Genomic DNA, 20,777 nt, shown 5'->3' on the forward strand with positions numbered 1-20,777 from the left:
TACTAAATGCTTCCATAAATTAAGATGAATGACTTCTGCTCAGCTTCATTTGATGTATACATTTCCCATAACAGCAAGATAACAGTAACGAGAGGTGGAAAAAATAAAATGACAAATTTAAGGGGAAATTATGTTCTTTTTTTTTATTAAATAACTGTTTGACATAGCAACACAATCATCAGATTTAAAATCATAAAAGAAAAGATTTGTAAAAGCTTTAAAAAGTAAAGCATTAGAACAAAGAAAAGAGCAGCCAAGTAATCAAATTATGGTACATGAAATGTGCTGAACTGAGTTGAGTAATTGGATTGAAAATATAAATTGGATTAACAGGACTACAAAATTAGATTGAAAGTAAGTTCAAAGGTTACAAAATGAATCAGAATTGAAGTGAAGATAATGGATGAGCACGCATAACCCAGTCTTACAGCATACTAGACAACATACATATTTTAACAGATCTAGTAGTTGGGTAATCAAGACATAAAACAAAAAAAAGATGCTTAAAATATTACTCATTTTAAAAATATATTTCAATTCCCATATTAAGTCCTGCTGTATTAGTGACCCAAAACACAAATGCAGACAATAAATAGAAACACCCTGTGTCCAGATACCACGGAGAACAGAAATACCCAAGTGTAGAAGGAATTCCCTCAAAGCTTGCCTTAAGACATCACAGATAATATCCACCAAGAACTGCTTGTACTTTTTCTTTGACAGGTTCTTCCTCTCAAAGTCTAGATCACTAAATTCTTTGTGACGGTATACATTAACCCTACAAACACAGTGTGGGAATTACAATGTGACAATACATCATATATTCATGTAACGACTGATTAGTAGCCAACTTGTACATTCTGGCTCTATCTCAGAGGCATCACAGGCTGCTGATTCTCTTTATGCTCGTGTTTGAAGGCCTTGCTGGGGTCAAACCGGCGTGGCGCCTCACTGGACTTGAGCTGCTCCAGTTCCCTCTTCTGCTTCCCCACTAGTGTCCTCAGCTTAGTCACTTCCTGTGAAGCAAACGGTAAACTCAGTAAACTCATCTAAACAGTAAACATCTATACAGCACAGCTTAGAGTAGCCCTCACTTGAGAGATTCAGCACTACTGTTTACCACACGAGTGAGGCAATCCTGACCTGCTTGAGCTCCAAGTTGTCCTCCTTGAGCTTGACCATGTGCTTGATTTTCTGTCGTTGGTTCTGATGGCCCAGCAGGTTGGCATAGGCGCCTGCCAGCTTATTCAGCTCTGCCTGAGTGGCCCCTTTCTCAGACAGCAATGCATCCCTTTCTGCTGCAAAGCCATCTAGCTGCTCCTGTGGTCCAATAGAAGGAAGAAGGAAATAGGCATGAGGCATGTTAGAAAGCCACAACAAGTGCCAGCATCAGCAACACAGGCTCAGAAAAAACAAAACAAACAAAAAAAAAACCCAGATCAAGACTTCTAAATAAAGAGAGTCAAAAGTTGTGAAAACTTTGTGACAAAAGTAATTTCATAGCACAGGCTCACCTGGAAGGGCTTAACTTTAGAGTAGAGCTGTTCATACAATGTCCTCCAGTGCTCAGTCTCATCATTTGATGTGCTGTAATAAACAAATACAAACATAGCTTTTATTTGTTAAATATTATATAATTATACATAATTGCAATAAACACAAATACCAGCCACCTTTACACTGACTTAAGACACTGGTTTAATAAGCAAGGGGTTGTATACCATAGCATAGTTGAATTCTCAAAAGAAAAGGCATGCAATAAAAAAAAATAATAATCTAAATGCATGGTTCGGACAGTAGTTCTGGCTGTAACAAAGAGGCAAGAAATATATTAATGCACTTGTTCTATAATTATTACAAGTCCTTTAGTAATAGGTTCTTCACAGCGACAAACCTATAGCCTCAGGAGCAGCTTGGCTTGCATGGCCGATACAGGACTTCTGTCCAAATCTTTCTCTAAAAAGCTGTTTTGGACTTCTCAGATAAAAATAAATGCCCCAAGGCTCAGTGCTTTTGGTGAGATGCTTGAGTCTAGCCCATTTGTACTGAGACTAACCTTGACAGACTTCTGGGAATTAAGTCCCTCAATATGTTTCAGCTATTGGATGTGATTCAGCCTCAATATTGCTTCATTTTAATTTCATTCAACTTAATCAATTCCACAGAGCTAGTCCCTAGAAAATACAGGAGCATTGAGTGACTGTTACTGCTTCACCTTGTTTGTGCCTCTGTGAGCTGTTCCTTTAATTTGTGCTGCTCCTGCTCCATCTGCTGGCAGAGTTGCTCTTTCTCCTGCTCCATCCGCTGGCGGAGCTGCTCCTTCTCCTGCTCCATCTGCTGGCAGAGTTGCTCTTTCTCCTGCTCCATCTGCTGGAAGAGTTGCTCCTTCTCCTGCTCCATCCGCTGGCGGAGCTGCTCCTTCTCCTGCTCCATCCGCTGGCGGAGCTGCTCCTTCTCCTGCTCCATCCGCTGGAAGAGCTGCTCCTTCTCCTCCTCCATCTGCTGGCAGAGCTGCTCATTCTTCTCCATCTGATGGCAGAGCCGGTCCTTCTCCTGCTCCATCTGCTGGCAGAGCTGCTCATTCTTCTCCATCTGATGGCAGAGCCGGTCCTTCTCCTGCTCCATCTGCTGGCAGAGCTGCTCCTTCTCCTGCTCCATCTGCTGGCAGAGCTGCTCCTTCTCCTGCTCCATCTGCTGGCAGAGCTGCTCCTTCTCCTGCTCCATCTGCTGGCAGAGCTGCTCCTTCTCCCTCGTCATCTGCTGGCAGAGCTGCTCATTCTTCTCCATCTGATGGCAGAGCTGGTCCTTCTCCTGCTCCATCTGCTGACGGAGCTGCTCCTTCTCCTGCTCAAGCTGCTCCTTTTCCTGTTTCAATGCCTCCATCTGCACCTGGAGGAGCCGTGCCTCGTGAACGTTGCCTTCTGCTGACTCCCTCCGCTGCTGCTGAGTCTGCTCCACCTCAGCTAGGGCTTGCCGTTTCTCCTCTTGCTCCTGTGCTAACTCCTCCTTGGCCAGCCTCAAGTCCATCTCACATTGGGCCAGCTTAGTCTGGACCTCTAGCTGCATCCTGAACACAAACAAAATTATATAAAAATGTATTGTTTAGAATATATGATTCAGCTGTATAACATTAATTCATATTCGCTAAATTCATGTATTCTCATATAAAATAAACAGTTATAAAATAACATTCTTCCTCTTTTTTTATATATAAAATTTTAACCCTTACACTCCTAATTATGAAATTAAGTCAGGCTTGGCTGTACGCATATTATTGCATCTGAGTGTGTATCTGACCTGGTATGCTCCTCCTTCTCCTTTTCCTGAGTGTGCTGCTGGTGCAGGAGTTTATTCTGTTCATCCTGCAGTTGCTGAGTGATTCTGCTCAGCTCCTCCTTCAGTTCCTGTACACGAGTCTGATCCTGCTCTCGCTGTGTACTGAGAGCCTGCGTGGTGCTGAAGGGAATAAGGGATTAATAGCATGATCTGATTTGAGTCAGGGGTTTAAAAACTAGTGCTCAGGACTTACCTCTCTAGCTCAGCAGCCATGTCACCTAACTTTCCCAGCGAGTTGTTGTGTTCGTCCTGTAGTTTCTTCACAGTCTCCTGATGAACCTCTTCCAAAGTCCTGTTCTCTGTTTTGTGCCTACCAAAAGATTACCAGCATTAACCGGTGATCATTCAGTGATTACGGCAAACTTAAAGCTTGTTTCCCGTCAGTGAGATCTCACCTCTCTAGTTCTGCACGGGCGTTCTTCAGTTCTTCCTCCATTGTGAGCTTCTCCTCGGTCAGGAGACGGATGGTCTCATGCAGGAGCTTGTCCTGCTCCTCGAGCACATTCACTTCCTCCAGCACCTCTTCCAGCTCTGCCTCTAACTGCTTCCTCTCTTTGTCTAGGTCTTCACGCAGAGATGCCATCGTGCTGGACAGGGACTCATTACGAGTCTGTGGGCAAAGTTCACATTTCAGATAACAACTTCAGTTTCCAAAGCACTTTGGCACATGAGCTTTTAAAACTTCATGTCAGTTTCATTACAGTTGCCCTTCTATTTGAGGTTCAGTTATAAATATGATGTACATATAAAGTAGGAGCATCATTTTCCACTTACATGTCAAGGTTAATAAAAAGTAAACACCACATCGAAATTATGTGCATGATTTGGTGACTCAGATGGCCGAGTAATTAACTGAGCAAAAAAAATTGGTCAATATGCGTGAAGCACTCTCCAATTAAATGAAGAGTGCGCTTCAGGCTGTTAAAAAAAATGCTATAAGTGTTATTACTGTTGCAGTATAGCCACTTTTAGAGAAATTGGAATCAGCATGGAAGATATTCAAGCACAAAATTAAGATGCTTGGATTGCAGACTTTTTCTAATGCGTATAATTAAATATAACAAATTTCGTCTTAAAACAATCCCTGAAGCAGAGGGGTCAACCCTGCTAACAAGAAATTCTTTAATTTAAAAAAAACCCACCCCAATCCAATTAGATTTTAAGTTCCCCCTCATACGATCAGTTCAGTTTTCTACATTCACCATGTCTATGTGGGTTTCCTCACAATCATCAGTTTCCTTCCACATACTTGTGGGTGGATTTATCGAAATAAATTGCACTTAGACGGGAATATGAGCGTGTGTGTGTGCCGACCCGGGAGGGACTGGTGCCATATCCAGGGTGTATTCCTGCCTCCCGCCCAATGTTCCCAGAATAGGCTCCAGAGCCGCCACAACCAGGATAAAGCTATAACAACTGTAACTGACTGAAGTGAAAGAATAAGTTGGACAATAAATTACCTTCTCTTCCTCCAACTGTTCGGCAAGAGCAGTGTGCTGTTGCTTTAGCTTGTCATGAGCTTCTTTCTCACACTTCTTGCTCTCCTCCAATGAGCTAACTTCAGCTAGCAGTTCCTGCACTCTCCTCAGTCCTTCCTCCTGTGTCCTGGCTACTCACACACAGACACCAAGGCAGGCAGAGAGAGACATACAGACACACATACACACACACACAGGCAGAAAGTCAGTTACATATTTAATTAAAGATTACATACAGTAGGTCTACAACTAAGTGTAACATGCAGAGTCAGCCATTTTGGAAATGAAAACTGAAATGCAAATGCAAAAGTGTAAGTGTACGCAGTCTTGTCTTGAATGACCAACTGCTGTAACTCTGCTGTTAAGGATGTTAGATGTTCATAAGCTAATAGATCACATTATACGCCGTTATAAAAATCTAAAAGTCTCCACAATCAAATATAACAGACCCCAGGGATCCAACATTAGCACATTAGCAGCTCACCCCGCTCATCCTCCATGCTCAAGCAACGCTCATTCATGTGCGCCACACGCTGGTCCAACTCCTCTTCTGTTCTTCTCAGCACCTCCTTCACTCGTGCCAGCTCCTGCTCTTGCTGTTTCACTGTGCTCTGCGAGTCCCTGAGCTCCTGCGCTCCCTTGACGATCTTCTCCTCCAGCTCTTTCTGCGTAGCCCGAGAGGCCTCCAGGTCACGCTTGTGATTTTCCAGCTCTTTCTGACGCTCCCCGAGCGTGCTGCTGCATTCCTTCAGTTCTTGCTGGCACCTCTGCAGCTCCTGCTCCTTCTCCTGTAAAATACTCCGAGACTCCTGGAGCTCCACCATGCGCCGCTCCAACTTCTGCTCCACCTCGCTGTGCATGAGGCAAGGCAGAACACGTTAGTAACAAATTACTCACTGTGTCTTGAAAAAGGGAACATGGATGTACAGTGAGGGACAAAACCTTACCCAAGTTTCTCTTGAGAATCTGAGACCCGGCGCTCCATTGTGGACTTGTCCTGCAGTTTTCCTTTTAGATCCTGATGAAGATTTATTTAAATGACAGTCGAGAACTAAAATCGAAAACTCTGACTAAAGACTTTGCAAAGACCAATTTTTTTTGTACCGTACAAACTAAAGCCTCTTTTCCACAGTAAGGTTCGTTTTCATGATGTGTGCTGCTCAATGAAACACAATAATATGAGAATAAAGACACAGATTGATGCATGCATTAGCGACAGTGTCAGGAATTCATAATAAATATACAAAACATTATCATGACTTCATATATTGATTGCTTTAAAAGCAAATCTTAAGAGCAGTTCTTTTTCTTCTTCAGTATTAACATGGACTTGAGTGTAACACTTTACACTGCTGAAAAATGGTAGTGTGCATTTAGCCATGTATTGTACTGTATATATAAATAAAAATGTTATTAAATGGCTAAACGGATTCCAAAAGCAAACAAGGCCTTTATTTAAGCAGTCCAGCAGTCATTTAGTTAGGAACCAAGAAAAACAAGTCAAGACATGAGCTCAGTACTGTTATAAATACTGCACATCCATTGGATGAGATATTTATTTCCTTTTTATTATTTATAATATATTTTAATGTATTCACAGGCCAGATGAAATCCAACGTTCTTTTGTGCAATCTGCTGAGCATGCAACTGTTTCCATGTGTGTCTGTGGCCAAAACGGTTTACTCCCTACAGTGGAAAAGAGGCTTAATATCTATATTCAGTGTCTGTACGATTCAGAACTAATCACCACATGAAATGTTTAACAATTCTATTCCACAGCACAATCACTTTCATCCCTCTGTAAAGCTAAGACCAGGAATGAACCTAGAGCTTAAACTTTACTGTAAGTAATGTTAACAAAGATTCATTTATTCTCCTACACTATTATTTTTAAATAAAAGTGAATACTTTTTACAAGCATAAACCATTTTACAATAATTTTAATTTTATACATTCATTTTAGTTAACATAAAAAGTGCAATAAATAATGTCCAGCTATTGAGAACATATATTCCTTCCTACACTGGGATATTATGTATTTTATTAATACCTGAATTTCTTCATTTGCAGTATCAAGGTAGCTCTGCAGCACTTTGAGCTCCTCCCTCAGCTCCTGTATAACAGCTGTAATGAAAGATGATGGAAATAAGACAAATAGGAGGAAAGAATGAGGGAACAAAGAGGCAGCACACACACACACACACACACAGAGCACCTACCATGCAGCTTATCCATTTCTTTCTCCAGTTCCTCATTGTGAGCTTTAGTCTCTTCATGTAGGCTCTCTGCAAAACCAGCAAATAATAGTAAAACATTCACTTCACAGAGAAGAACACTACAGGGAAATGCTAAACACCATGAATTCACATTTGGAGAAAATTAAATCGAATCATGTGGCTTTGTCTGCAACACATGTTCCCTAAATGGCTTGGAAAATATCAACTTATTTGACCACAAAAAGAAAGAATTGATCCTTACCCAGGTCTTTGTTTCTGTCCTTAATAGAGTTAAGAGTTGCTCTTGAAGCTTCAAGATCAGTCTCCAGCACCTTTATTTTGCCTTCTGAGCTGATCTGTAGGAAACTCAGCTCCTGTTTATTTAAATGAAAATAAAGACATAAATAAATATCTTCACCTGGGCTGTGCACAGATCTCACATGACCTGTTGAGATGTAAATGTAACCCACCTTGTCTTTAGCATCTAGTTTGTTTCTTGCTTCCATAAGCTCCATAGACAGTGAGTGGATTTTCTTCTTTGTGGTGTCTGCAGAAACCTGTGGATGTGGAAAAGTAGGAACAGGCAGACAAAAAGAGGGCACAAAAAACATGCATTACTAACCAAGGACGGTTCAAATCTTTTGTTTAATAACATCTCGGGTAAATCCAACCTTGTTTTTGAGAAACTCGTTGGTTTTCTTTAACTCTGCAAGCTGTCTTTCAAAAGAGGCCACGCTGGCTGCGAGACCAGTCTTCTCTCTCACAGCAGCCAGCAGTTTAGCCTCCAGCTTCTTTAGCTCTTCCTCTAGGGCCTGAAGCCTGCGGTCCTGTTCTCCTCTCTGCTGAACCAGTGACCGGATCTGGAAAGCAGGGTTTATCAGAATAGGCAAAATTTCTGGTATATATGAAAACTGGTATATACGATAATATATTTCATACAGATCAAGAGAACATTATTACCATGGCTTTTAACATGGGGTCACTGACAAATCCATTGCTTCCTGTGATACTCACCTCTTTCTCTAGCAGCTTATGCTGTTTCATTTCAACTTGAAAGTTGCTCTTGTCCTTTTTTGTACTATCGGCCTGTGTGGAAACGTGCAGCCACATTTATGATTTCAAGCAATGTACACATCTTTAAAAAAGATTAAAAAAAAAAAAAACAACAAAAATTTTGACACGGTGGTCACTCACCAAGCCATCAACTGACATGGTCCTGCGCACTGGAGACATGACCACATCGTTGGATGTGGGTGGAGCAACTAAATCAGGAAGAGATAAACGTACGAGGTGGTTAGATCTCAGGACAGGATGAGGAATGTGTTCAGAACTGATCCATTTCTTCAGATTTCATGACAGTAATGGGAACTAAACCAGCAGGCAGTCTCTTACGTTTCTGTGATTTGAAGCGCTCGGCCTTGTGAAACGAAGCAGCGCCCTTCAGTTCTCCAGGTTTCAGCTCATATGTACCTGGTGGAGGAGCACAGCCTGGCAAATAGAAATGCACAGATTATTTTAAATCTGAATATCTGAAAGCAGTTACATGTAGGCAAAGTAGTACGACCCATCACCATATAACTAAGGTTTCAACATAGGTGTCTTCTAAGACTGTTGTTTTCACAGAAGGTTATGTGACACAAACAGATAGTCTAAACAAAACTAATAACACTTACATGCACTGCATATCACTTCTTTTATAGCATTTTTAGCTCTGAGCACTTTAGTTTTACATTCTGGTGCAATTTTGTACACGCTCGGCACAACAACCCTAAATAACCTGTAACTCCGCAACTGATCCACCTCTAATAAATGCTACTGATATATGACGTGTTCAGTGTTGCTGTGGGAAAACATGCAGGTTTACAGTGTTTTTTCCCCTCTCTCGGTTTCCAGCTTTACCCAGTGTAGACTCAGCCTCCTGTTCTCACCTAACAGGAACAAAACCTGACATCATCTGCTACTGTAGCCCATCTACATCATGGTCCATCATACTGTCCATTCTGGGATGCTTTTCTGCTGACCATGGCTGTAAAGAGTGCTTATTTGAGCTACCCACTGTCCCATGGAACCAGTCTGCCCTTTTGCCTCCAAGCTCCTTCATCAACAAGGCCTTTCCAGTCCAGTTTTTCTTCCTCATCACTGTGTCAACTCTAAAGCCTGGTGTGTATATAAATCTCAGATAATCAGCTATATTTTAAAACACTCAACCACAACAAATAGTATATACAATACTGACAAAAATCACTGAGATCACACCCTATGATTCTATGCACTTCATGATATACACGAGGGCGGTAGGTGTATACACAGTTCGAGCATAACATTATGACCACCTGCCTATTATTGTGTTGGTCCCCATTTTACTGCCAAAACAGCCCTGACCTGTCGAGGCATGGACTCCTCTAGATCCCTGAAAGTGTGCTGTGGTATCTGCCACCAAGATGTCAGCAACAGATCCTTTAAACGATTATAGGACTTAAAGGATACTTTTGATAGATACTGACCACTACAGACCAGGAACACCCCCACAAGAGCTGCAGTTTTGGAGATGCTCTGATCCAGTCGTCTAGCAATCTCAATTTGGCCCTTGTCAAACTCGCTCACATCCTTTCGCTTGGCCTTTTTTCCTACTTCCAACACATTAACTTCGAGGACAAAATGTTCACTTGCTGCCTAATATATCCCACCCACCGCCATGATGAGGAGATAATCAGTGATATTCACTTCACCTCTCAGTGCTCAAAATGTTATGCCTGATCGGTGTCTAATATTTAAATAGTTAGATTATACTCAGTATATTCAGGGTTTTTTTTTTAAATAGCTGAAAATGTCAATAAACTTTAAATTTACCTTGCGTGCAAGAAAGGCTAGCTAGTACCGACGTGAGGCGAGTTGTTATGCTAGGAGTTGAAAATTACCTCATGTATTAAACACAAACTGAGTCAAGATACTTCTGCAGCTGATAGTAAGGGAGAGAGAAAAGAATATAGGAAGAGTCTGTTCATTTCTCGTTAACAGTAAACGAGCTCGTATTAATCACAACAATGTTAACTATCTTCGTGGTTAGCATTCAGTATCAACATTCACATTCGCTATAGTTGAGTATCTCACGCGCACTTAATTAAAGAAAGCGCTTCATTCAGCTAACAGAGCACTGCAATCTGTTATCATGCTTACCGATGTGTTCATTAAATCTTTTCAATGGAGCCCTGGAAAACGACATGATTCCTACAGCAGAAAAGTTCAACTACAGAAGCAGTTTTATAAATGAAAACGCTAACAGAAAAAAATAATAATAATAGGGAAATATTCCCAGCGCTTCGAACAGCTTTATCAACTGCCGCTGAAATTTTTGAAAACCTTTCTGCAGCCAATCAACGTAAAAGAAACGAATTGACCAATAAGAAGCTCTCAGACCGTGACGAAAGCAAAGGCTGTCCAATCAGAGAGAATGTTCGCCATTCTACGTAGGCCGCCCGTCAGGAAGCCTGTGGCTGTTTGTTATTGAGCATACAGTGAATTCATATAGATGGAAAGGAATTTTTAAAAATGAATTTACATAAAACGCACATTATTTCCAGACGAATACTATGATAAACATGTAAAAAAAAAAATTAAAAGCAAGCTTAAACAAATAAGAAAAAAAAAATCCAACGTGCTTAGTAATTAAAGGTTAAGTTCAAATGATGGCTAAAGATACACTATATTGCCAAAAGTTTTGTGACACCTCTATAAAAATCATTGAATTTAGGTGTTGTTTTTCAGGGATTGTTCGTGGCCACTTAGTTCCGGTGAATTAAACTCTTAACGCTTCAGCATACCAAGACATTTTAGATAATTTCACGCTCCCAACTTTGTTGGAACAGTTTGGGGATGACCCCTTCCTGTTCCAACAAAGGAAGGTCCATAAAGACATGGATGAGTGAGTTTGGTGTGGAGGAACTTGACTGGCCTGCACAGAGTCCTTACCATAACCCCACAGAACACCTTTGGGATGAATTAAAGCGGAGACTGCAAGCCAGGCCAAAACTGTGACATCTGACTTTACATGCACATGAATTTAATATGGAGTTGGCCCGCCCTATATTGCAGCTATAACAACTTCAACTCTTCTGGGAAGGCTTTCCACAAGGTTTAGGAGTGTGTTTGTTAGAATTTTTGACCATTCCGCTAGAAGCGCATTTGTGAGGTCAGGCACTGATGTTGGATGAGAAGGTCTGGCTCGCAGTCTCCGTTCTAATTCATCCCAAAGGTGTTCTATCGGGTTCCTCCACACCAAACTCACTCATCCATGTCTTCATAGACCTTGCTTTGTGCACTGGTGTGCAGTCATGTTGGAACAGGAAGGAGCCATCCACAAACTAGTCCCACAAAATTGGAAGTATGAAATTGTCTAAAATGTCTTGGTATGCTGAAGCATTAACAGTTCATTTCACTGAAACTAAAGGGCCGAGCCCAACCCCTGAATTCAATGATTTGGAGGGGTGTCCCAAAACGTTTGCCAATATAGTGTATACTATACATTTCTGTCATATAAACAATTTCTAAATGAATTATATGCGATTATATTGCATTACATTAATTACATGCTATTGCTGTAGCCATTTTTACAAAATACTGTATTATGATTTATATCATGTCTAAACGAAATCATGTTTCTGATTATTCTATCTACCTGTTAATGTTGACTTTTTTTAACAAGAAAGTAAGGGAATGGTATAGATTACATTAAAATGTGCATTATATTAAAGTTTATACTAACATATTGGTACGCCATTTTGATTAGTTTCAGTAGCAGGACAGAAAGCGCTGACAGCTTTGATGTAAATCTAGAAAATTCTATATACTAATGCAAGAAAATGTAAAAAAAAAAAAAAGAATTAAATCCATAAAATTCTATACTAATGCGCTCGCGTCTCCTCCAGCTTTCCGCTTGAACCTCTCGCTTGCCGTAGCGAGACTTTAATCAAAACACGGAAGTGTCAAGATGCAACCTCGTTTGAAACTCCATTTATTCTATTAAGAGTGTGCTGTTGAAATTTACATCGGGATCGGGTTTCTATGTGTTGCTCAACTAAGTAATCGACGCTTTAAAATCAAGGTGTAGTGTTGTTAAAGCGTGTGATGCTGGTGAACTTGCTGTTTTGTGGCTAGTTGGCTGCGGATTAAGGTCAGATATGTAGTGGAGCCATATGTAGTGTACGCGATCAGACGGTTAGTTAAGCTTAGAAAACTATTAACCAACGTTAATAGTACTGATACCATTACTATTACACCTCTTACTACTACTACTACTATTACTAATAATAACAACACCACCGATCCATCAATATGAAGCTGAGTTCATCAGTGTTCTCTGCAATCTGTCTCATTATTGAGTTACTCGGCATTGCCCTTTTCTTGAGAGGCTTTTTCCCAGTTCCAATCAAGTCGTCTTTATCATCAAAGAGCAAATTATCGGATCTGCCAGCAGAACCAGTAGTAGGTAAGGAACAGCTCTATTGCTAAGATATGCCATATGTGCAATCAAGTCGTGATTCCATATCGATGGTGTGATCTGGTCACTTTTGTTTGCTCTTATGTTCTGGAGATGATCAGTAATATCATCAGCATTTTGTCTCTCTTTTGCAGGAAGTAGCCCAAACTCAACCAAAGTGCCTCCTCCATTATTCAACAGAGTGGTCATTGTGCTAATAGATGCTTTAAGAGACGACTTTGTCTTTGGGCCCAATGGGAAGAGGTTCATGCCCTACACCAGGAATCTAGTGGAGAGTGGATCATCTCATGGCTTCATTGCTAAAGCCAGACCTCCGACTGTCACCATGCCTAGAATAAAGGTGAGTCTGTGCACGTGGCTGTGTAGAAATGCTGCTCTCAGTATTGTGTGGTGGTTGTTTTTAAGTGTATTTAAAGGCACATTGTATTTATTCTCCAGCATGACATCAGATGGTTTGGTAATATTACTTTGTGTTAAATGATTTGGATGTAAACTCGCCATGTTGATCAGTTTTAAAAAATAACTCATTTGATTAAAGATCAGATGCAGAGAGTATTTTGATAGTTGGCACAGTGGACAGCATGTTCAGGGATTGATCCTAAGTTGCCGTTACTGTCTGTCTGTTATTGTGCATATTTCTCCTTGTGTCTGTGTCATTTTTCTTTCGGGGTAGTTTGCCTTTTTCCTGCCTCCCCAAACTTAAAACCCTAAGTGTGAATGAGTCTGATCACTTGAGTGTGGGGTGTCCTGCATTGCACCCAAGACCTCTTTAGGATTAGGATTAGGTGCTGGCTTCTCAATGATCCCAACTGTGATAAAGCAGCCACTGAAGATGAGTGTGATGAGAATGATTTAGAATTTCTCGGACACCTTCTTCAAAATGGTGACAGCTAGCATTGGCTGTTTTTACAACAATATGATTTGCAATAATGTTAGCAGTGGGTAAAAAACAGATTTGTGAAAGATGATCTTGAAAACAAATGCAGTCTAGGTAATGTTTTTTTATGAACATTTTGCCTCGCTTATTAAAAAACTATGCTGTTTATGTTATCATGTACTCAGACTGATGAAAGATGTGTTTAATGAAACTCGGGATTATCCTGAGTTTCATTTGAATGTTTTGCATGTACATCACTTACCAAATGATCTAGGTGCTGCTTCATATGGGCATGGATACATATGACCTTTGTAAATATTCAAATATGTAATATTAAATGTAGTAGTAGAAACTGTATTATGCCCTGTATCTGTCCTAATTATTTCACTTAAACACAATATGTTTACCGATCTCAGAAGAGATATTAGGAAATACTATTGTCATGAAGTGATGTACTCTGTCTGCAAGAATGTTTAGGTAGGTTGTTAAGATGATGCCAACTTCTCTGGTCAGTGGTTTAAATGATATGGCTGATCGGTGTGTGTATACACTGACCAGGCATAACATTATGACCACCTGCCTAATATTGTGTTGGTCCCCCTTTTGCTGCCAAAACAGACCTGTCCCGTCATGCACTGTGTATTCTGACACCTTTCTATCAGAACCAGCATTAACTTCTTCAACAATTTGAGCAACAGTCTGTTGGATCGGATCACACGGGCCAGCCTTCACTCCCCATGTGTATCAATGAGCCTTGGCCACCCATGACCCTGTTGACGGTTCACCACTGTTCCTTCCTTGGACCACTTTGGATAGATACTGACCACTGCAGACCAGGAACACCCCACAAGGGCTGCAGTTTTGGAGATGCTCTGATCCAGTCGTCTAACCATCACAATTTGGCCCTTGGCAAACTTGCTCAAATCCTTACTTGCCCATTTTCCTGCTTCTAACACATCACTTTGAGGACAAAATATTCACTTGCTGCCTAATATATCCCACCCACTAACAGGTGCCATGATGAGGAGATAATCAGTCTTTTTCACTTCACCTGTCAGTGCTTATAATGTTATGTCTGATCGGTGTATAATCACATATCCATCTGCTATCTGTGTGGCAGCCTTTCTCTGATCGTCCAGCAGATAGCAGTAGAGTCCTTTCATACTCAGAGCGATCTCCCAAATCATCTCATTCCAATGTTTTCACTGCTACAGTATGGAGAAAGCATGGCAGTAAAACAGCACTGGAGCTGCCCAAAATGTCTTGCACTTCAGCATGATAGAATGAACCCTGCTGTCTGGGAGGTTGTGTTTTTCAGACTGTGATAAATATTTTAGGAGTGAGGTGGTTTGACTGGCTGACTCTTCTGTGTTATGTTAAGAGGGAACTGCATGAAATGATAGAACCTGCTTAAATGATGCCGATTCACTCTTTACACACACTGTCTTCTTCGTATTTGCATATCCTCTTACTAAATATTTTAAGCAGCTCATGACTGATACTTACCTGTGAAAAAATACTGATACTGGGCTATGTGATGAGATCACAGTGATGATATGAACATTATGTCACAGTTTTGCTACTTTTCTGAGATATCTCAGCATTGTAATAATTTGGTTAAAGATTTTATTTTATTATTATCATATTTTTTTCAAAATCTTGCTTCTTAGTGTTTGTCATTACATTCTGTTTGTCAGTTTTTGCGCTCATGATATTTAGTGAATTGTAGATGTATGGTGATGTGATATTTTTGTTTCAAACATAGTGACAACCATCACGTGCCACTAGGAAACCCTAGCAGTAACACATTTCTTTCTTTTTAGTTTTTACCACGATTTTCTCTCTGGTTTAATTAAGAAACCCTCCAGCTAGCTCTCCACTACTGGTCTTGCATCCTTTTTGAACTGCCATTCATGCAGCTTCAGGGTGTAACACTCTGAGATAAGGTTTATTTGCCACTTCCGCATGTATGCGCTCACAGACGCCCGTGCTTGGCTAGTCTTGCTGTAATTCCTAGGGGAGTTCGTACTTCTAAGTTGGGAAGTCAGGTGCGTTCAAGTCATCACTGGTTCGGAGCAAGATGGAAGTGTACCTTCCCTTAATTAATTAAATAAAAAGGAAGATTTATATCCCTGCTTCTAAATATTCAGATGTGTTTTGTTCACATCGAGTGTGTTAAAATGTTTATTAATTTATTAAACCACTAGAAATGTAATCGCTACATATTATATCGTAGGCAAAGCATTTCTGTCCTGCACGTGCTTAAATGTTGTCCATATTGCTTGTTTTTCAATATCTTGCTATATATACAAAAACACAAGTAAAAATAGCTGAAATCAGTTTGAAATCTGTTTGTTCCAAGTAAATATTCAAATGCAGCAAATTTAAAAATATACCGTCACCACAGACGTTATATACTTGTATACATTAATTGCACCATGTTTTCTGAAGAACTTGGAGTTCAAAGAAAACCTCCATCAATAAATACGACTTTGAGGTGGTGCTTGTATGTGTTGTTCGTAAATACGATCTTTCTGACATGACTTGAACGCTCTCTCTCTCTCTCTCTCTCTCTCTCTCTCTGAGACAAAGTGGACAGTTTTGCTATCTTGGATTGACACAGTGTTCGATCTCCAGATCTCCTGATGATAGCATACAGTCTGGAGCTTTAGCACTAACACTTAGTAGAGACACAGAAGTGTTTATAGTGCTGCTGTGAGTGTATAAGATAGAAGAAAACGAGACGTAAATGTCACTGCCTAGTTGAGAAATATCAAACAAATTGTGCTTGGAAACAGAGCTAGAGTATTTTTATACCTACAAGGTACACCCGTGTGCGTTTAGCCTTTTGGATCTTCAAAAAAGCTGTGCAAGCAGGCAAAAAAAAAAAATACAGATGGATTTTATTAAAGCTTCATGCCCACGGCCTAGATGTTACCACTTCAGGTTCTAATTCCCCACAAAACTCTTCTATCAACCTCTTGTTCCTAGGTGCCCAAGGTCATGTATTGTCTGAAGAGATAACTTTCCCTAGCAACCCATAGAAACTGCATTCCTCTATCCCTGCAGCACCGACATTTACCTAAAATATGTCCAATTAGAGGAACATTTATGAGTTTTTCATATACAGGAATGAAAAAAGGAATAAAAACCTGTCATATTCTGCAAGATACGTGCGTCTAATAAAGCGAGCAGTATTTCAAACACTGTGCTAAGAATAGTGCATCAGCCAAACATTTTAAAGTCAGTGGTGGTTTTATTGTGCTCCTATTCCTCTGGTGCTCAGGGTGACAGATCGTACCCATTTTCTGGATCCAAAATGAATAAACGGACTTTGCCATAGTGGTTGTTCTGCTTGTTCCAGTCTTGTTGATCAGTGTTCTACGTGCTCGCTGTCTACGTGCTCACACTACAAGATTTGTAGTTGATCATTTCGAACACAACATCTGTGCCTTGTAAATCAAATCTCCGAACAGCTCACGCTCAACGACTAGTCAGAACATTAAAGCTAAAATCATGGAGCGTGCAGTTCCTGAAGAAAAAATGTTCATCAATCATGTGAATCGTTTTAGGGGTTTAGGGTCACCCGAAATTTTCGAAAACAATTTTGATTTTCCCCTGAATAAGAGTCGCATAATCTCAACTACAAGGTAAAACCGTTGTCATGTTTTATATCGGCTTTATATTTGTCTTATTACAGGGATGGACAAATAAGTAGAATAGACTATATGATATGATTAAAGCAGTAACTCGATATCTCAATAATTGATGTGTGAAATATAACCCATATTTATTTGGCTGTAATTTTACTTAAAGTACAGTAAAGAAAAGAAAACAGTTGTTTTGTGCTCACCAACATAAACAAACTCAGGCAAAATTCAGAAAAAATAAATACGCCCTATAATTCCATAACATGTCAAACCAGCTTTAGAAAGAATAACTTGAAGTAAATGTTTTCTGTATGAGTTTATCTAATTTCTGAGAAATTCTGGCCCTCTCTCTCTCTCTCTCTCTCTCTTTTTTTAACACAATTGCTTTAATTCTTTAATGTTTGAGGGCATTCATTTATGCACAGCTCTCTTAAGATCTCACCAAAGCATCTCAGTGGGGATGAGGTCTGTATTTTAACTTGGCTGTTCCAGCTCATTGATTCTTTTTCTTCTTTAGACATTCCGATGTTGATTTGCTGCTGTGCTTTGGATTATAGTCCTGTTACAAGATCCAATTTCACGTGCAATGGTCAGGACTACAGAACTGTTCTTTAGACACAGAAATGAAGTACGGTGTCCTTTTTTTCCCTCATGATTGTACTTTTATGATTAAGTTATGAGCAAATCAGGATAGAAATATGAATTCTGTTTCACAGATCAGTTGTCTGTTAGTTTTCAGTGATAATCCGTTAGAATTGATAATAGTCCTTTTTTGATTGTTGCCTCAAATCATTTCAGTCACTGCCTTTTAAATCGATGGATCAGACTTATCCAAATCATCTGATCCTTACATCCCAAGCCAGACAAGCAGATTTAGTGTCTAGGATATTAGTTTATTTATTCATAGCTGCCAGGCAGACAAGAACTGCTTGTATAGTTTAACTCCTAGAAGATAGAAAAATCCTACTCCTTATTGACATTCACAAAGTTTTTATTTGGTATTCTTGTTTAAAGGTGCATTAGGTAAGATTAATCACCACCTTTATCTTGTACACTGCTCATACTTTACCTGGGGTTAACAATTAATCCTGGATATTCGTAGTCTGATGTTTTTACACTGTACATTCCTAAACCCTGTCTTAATGTTCTTATTTGCAAATTTGTAGTGTCAACATCCGTGATTGGATAAATACAGCGTGCGACCGATTTAAATAACGGCTTGTCTCGCGCTTTAACATCAGTGAGAATAATAAAAGGACATGTCTGTTATTCTGGGTTCTGGTTATTTTTCAGTCTTCTCTTTTTTTGGCCTGTTATGTAGTTGACCAGGCATTCGTTGATATCCACCTTCTGCAAATTTTACAGTGTTGCATATTTCCACATTGCTATGGCACACACTTTTGTGATGTTTAGTATTTTAATGGCTGATGCTACCAAGCTGTTTTTGTTATGTGTTTCTGTATTTGGGTTTTCACATTGTTCAAATTCTGAATTGGGTGTCTGATGTTAAGCGTCTAGCTGAAAGGTTGTGACACCATATTGTTTTACACTGTACACTTTTGCACCACAATATGGGGTTAACATAAATGTTGCTATTTCTGCTTCAGAATTAAAAGGGTAAAAAGCAGTGCTAACCATGCTTCTGAATTATAAGTCTGACCGTTTCACTACCCAGGGTTAAAAGCAGGTTTAGAGTTAGAATAACCGTTTAGAGTTAGAAATAATTCAGTCCTATTGTGTAGAAATATGATTAAATAGTAGACCAGAGACATCAGGACACATGCTGGTTAATCAATACTGGTAATTAGTGTTATGTGTTATTAATGATGTCAGTCGCTGTTTATATATTTATATTATACACTACAAGAAAGCATTATATATTGGTGATATTTTGAACCCTTCACATAGCTTTTGTAATTTCCGGCTAAGATTACGATTTGGAACTCTTCATAGAAAATCCTATGGCCCTGACCATATACTTTACTGGCCTTGCTGTGTTTGCAAAATGCTCCTTTGTTGATATTTAATGCTAGTTGGATTATTTCTTTTGTCAGAGCTAGGATTTAATCTAAATCTGAAAGTCGAGCGAGTCTGGTGAGAAGACAGCCTTTCATGGGACTCCTTTTTCTTGCTGTATCTTATTTTCTGGGTCACTGCGTACACCTATTCACAACCAAAAAAAGACATGGGGAGAAAACTTGCACAAAGAGATCTGTACAGAGTTGTCTCTAAAGAAATGCTTAGAGGGTCTTGACACTCCTGAGATGTTCAGGCCTTTTCATGACTGTGCTGAAAGGTCTTCATCCTGTTTCATTCTCTTCGTTGGTATTGGCTTCTGCATTGTACTGACATGTGCTGACATCCATTACAACACTGGGTGGGAAAATGAACAGTAATCTGGCTAAATTAGACATTTAATCAAATCTTATTAATAATTTTGGTTTACTGTGTCATATTGTGTTCACTTCACTGCTTTTACTTCATGCGTAAATATAACTAGCTTGATGGAACAAACTACCTGCTGCCTGGATAACCAAAGTGTGTGTGTGTTACAATATGTTACAAATATTTACAATATTTTAACCTAGTCTAAATATATCATGGCTTCATGGTATAAAGTAACCATTTAAACCCTTTTTATCATCACACTGGCTTTAGATATAGTGAAAATGAATAGGGATTAATACAAATATATTTAAATATTATTGATCTTGAACGTTTCGTACTATATTTCATATGTTCTGTAAAGCTGCTCTGCGACAATGTCCATTGTTAAAAGTGCTATATAAATAAAATTGAATTGAATTCAAAATAATCTTAACTGCAATTTTGAATCAATATAAACAAATGAATTTTTTTTATTGCCACAAGTCTGTCATAATTCAGTGTGCTTTCAGTGCGAGATGTTGGGATAACCTTACATGGAGTATTAGTGGTCGAAAGTGACACCTTCCGATTTTAGATGATTATGAACGGCTAATGAAATGGATTTGATATCACCATTTACTTTGAAAGTATGACGCATTATAAATTCTTAAAGCAGTGAGGTTCTACTTCCATATGAGCCATTCTGGTAAAACGAGTTAAAAACACGAAAGAAATATTTATACAATAGTCTCTTTTCACTTCTTTTTGTATATAAAACCCAAATCGAATGGAATCAAACACTTAAAATCCCATGATTTTTGTTCTTTCAGAGAAAAGGAACCATCTGAAAATTTCTGAAGATTCATTTATAATATCCAACTCGTGCTCGAAAAAACCTTTGTATCCATTCACATTTATATTTACATTTACAGCATTTGGCATGATGCCTTTATCAGAGCGATGTACAAAAAAAGCTTTGAAGTCTCCAGCAATGAATAAATCAATACTGGTTCACTAGGACACCAGACTAAAGAAAACGTGTAAAAGCTCTGTTGGGAGGAAATATAGCATTTTTCTAAATAAAGAAACAGGAAAAACAAGTAAGCACTAGTTTACATATTTCAGTAAGAGGTAGGTCTGACTCAGGTTTTTAGACATTTAAGGGATGTTTATTCCATCACCTTGGTGCCAAAACACAGAAGAGTCTCAATGATTACCTTCCTTGTATCCTGTGAGATAGTGGGATCAGTCAAGCAGTGCTAGAGGATCTAATGGAGTGAGGTGCAGTGTGAGGAGTAATATGAGCTTCTAGGGGGAGCTGGTCCATTTATGGCTTTGTAGGAAACCATCAGTGTT

The 20,777-nt window shown here is 39.4% G+C and overlaps 2 protein-coding genes across 3 annotated transcripts in view; one reads left to right on the forward strand and one right to left on the reverse strand.

The window, feature by feature from the left end:
* Nucleotides 1-137: 137 nt before the first annotated feature.
* On the reverse strand, nt 138-10,414 carry hmmr (hyaluronan-mediated motility receptor (RHAMM)). The gene is made up of 19 exons (XM_058397863.1): nt 10,208-10,414; nt 8,423-8,518; nt 8,225-8,292; nt 8,045-8,116; nt 7,702-7,890; nt 7,501-7,587; nt 7,293-7,404; nt 7,034-7,099; nt 6,865-6,938; nt 5,762-5,832; nt 5,299-5,666; nt 4,797-4,945; nt 3,732-3,946; nt 3,530-3,646; nt 3,298-3,456; nt 2,216-3,067; nt 1,515-1,587; nt 1,144-1,320; nt 138-1,016 (listed from the first exon to the last, which is right to left on the reverse strand). Exons 1-19 carry the CDS (start codon nt 10,251-10,253, stop codon nt 867-869), a joined length of 3,141 nt encoding a protein of 1,046 aa, XP_058253846.1. The 5' UTR covers nt 10,254-10,414; the 3' UTR covers nt 138-866.
* A 1,560-nt stretch (nt 10,415-11,974) lies between these two features.
* Nucleotides 11,975-20,777, forward strand: part of pigg (phosphatidylinositol glycan anchor biosynthesis class G) — a 139,935-nt gene continuing 131,132 nt past the window's right edge. The window contains exons 1-2 of one of the 2 annotated variants that reach the window (XM_058397277.1): nt 11,975-12,515; nt 12,662-12,867. In XM_058397277.1, the coding sequence (XP_058253260.1) occupies nt 12,362-12,515; nt 12,662-12,867 (360 nt within the window). In that variant the 5' untranslated portion in view covers nt 11,975-12,361. The remainder of the gene's footprint in view (nt 12,516-12,661; nt 12,868-20,777) is intronic. The other variant, XM_058397276.1, reaches the window with a different exon arrangement.

This window comes from Hemibagrus wyckioides, linkage group LG08 (assembly GCF_019097595.1).
Source record: "Hemibagrus wyckioides isolate EC202008001 linkage group LG08, SWU_Hwy_1.0, whole genome shotgun sequence".
NCBI lineage: Eukaryota > Metazoa > Chordata > Actinopteri > Siluriformes > Bagridae > Hemibagrus > Hemibagrus wyckioides.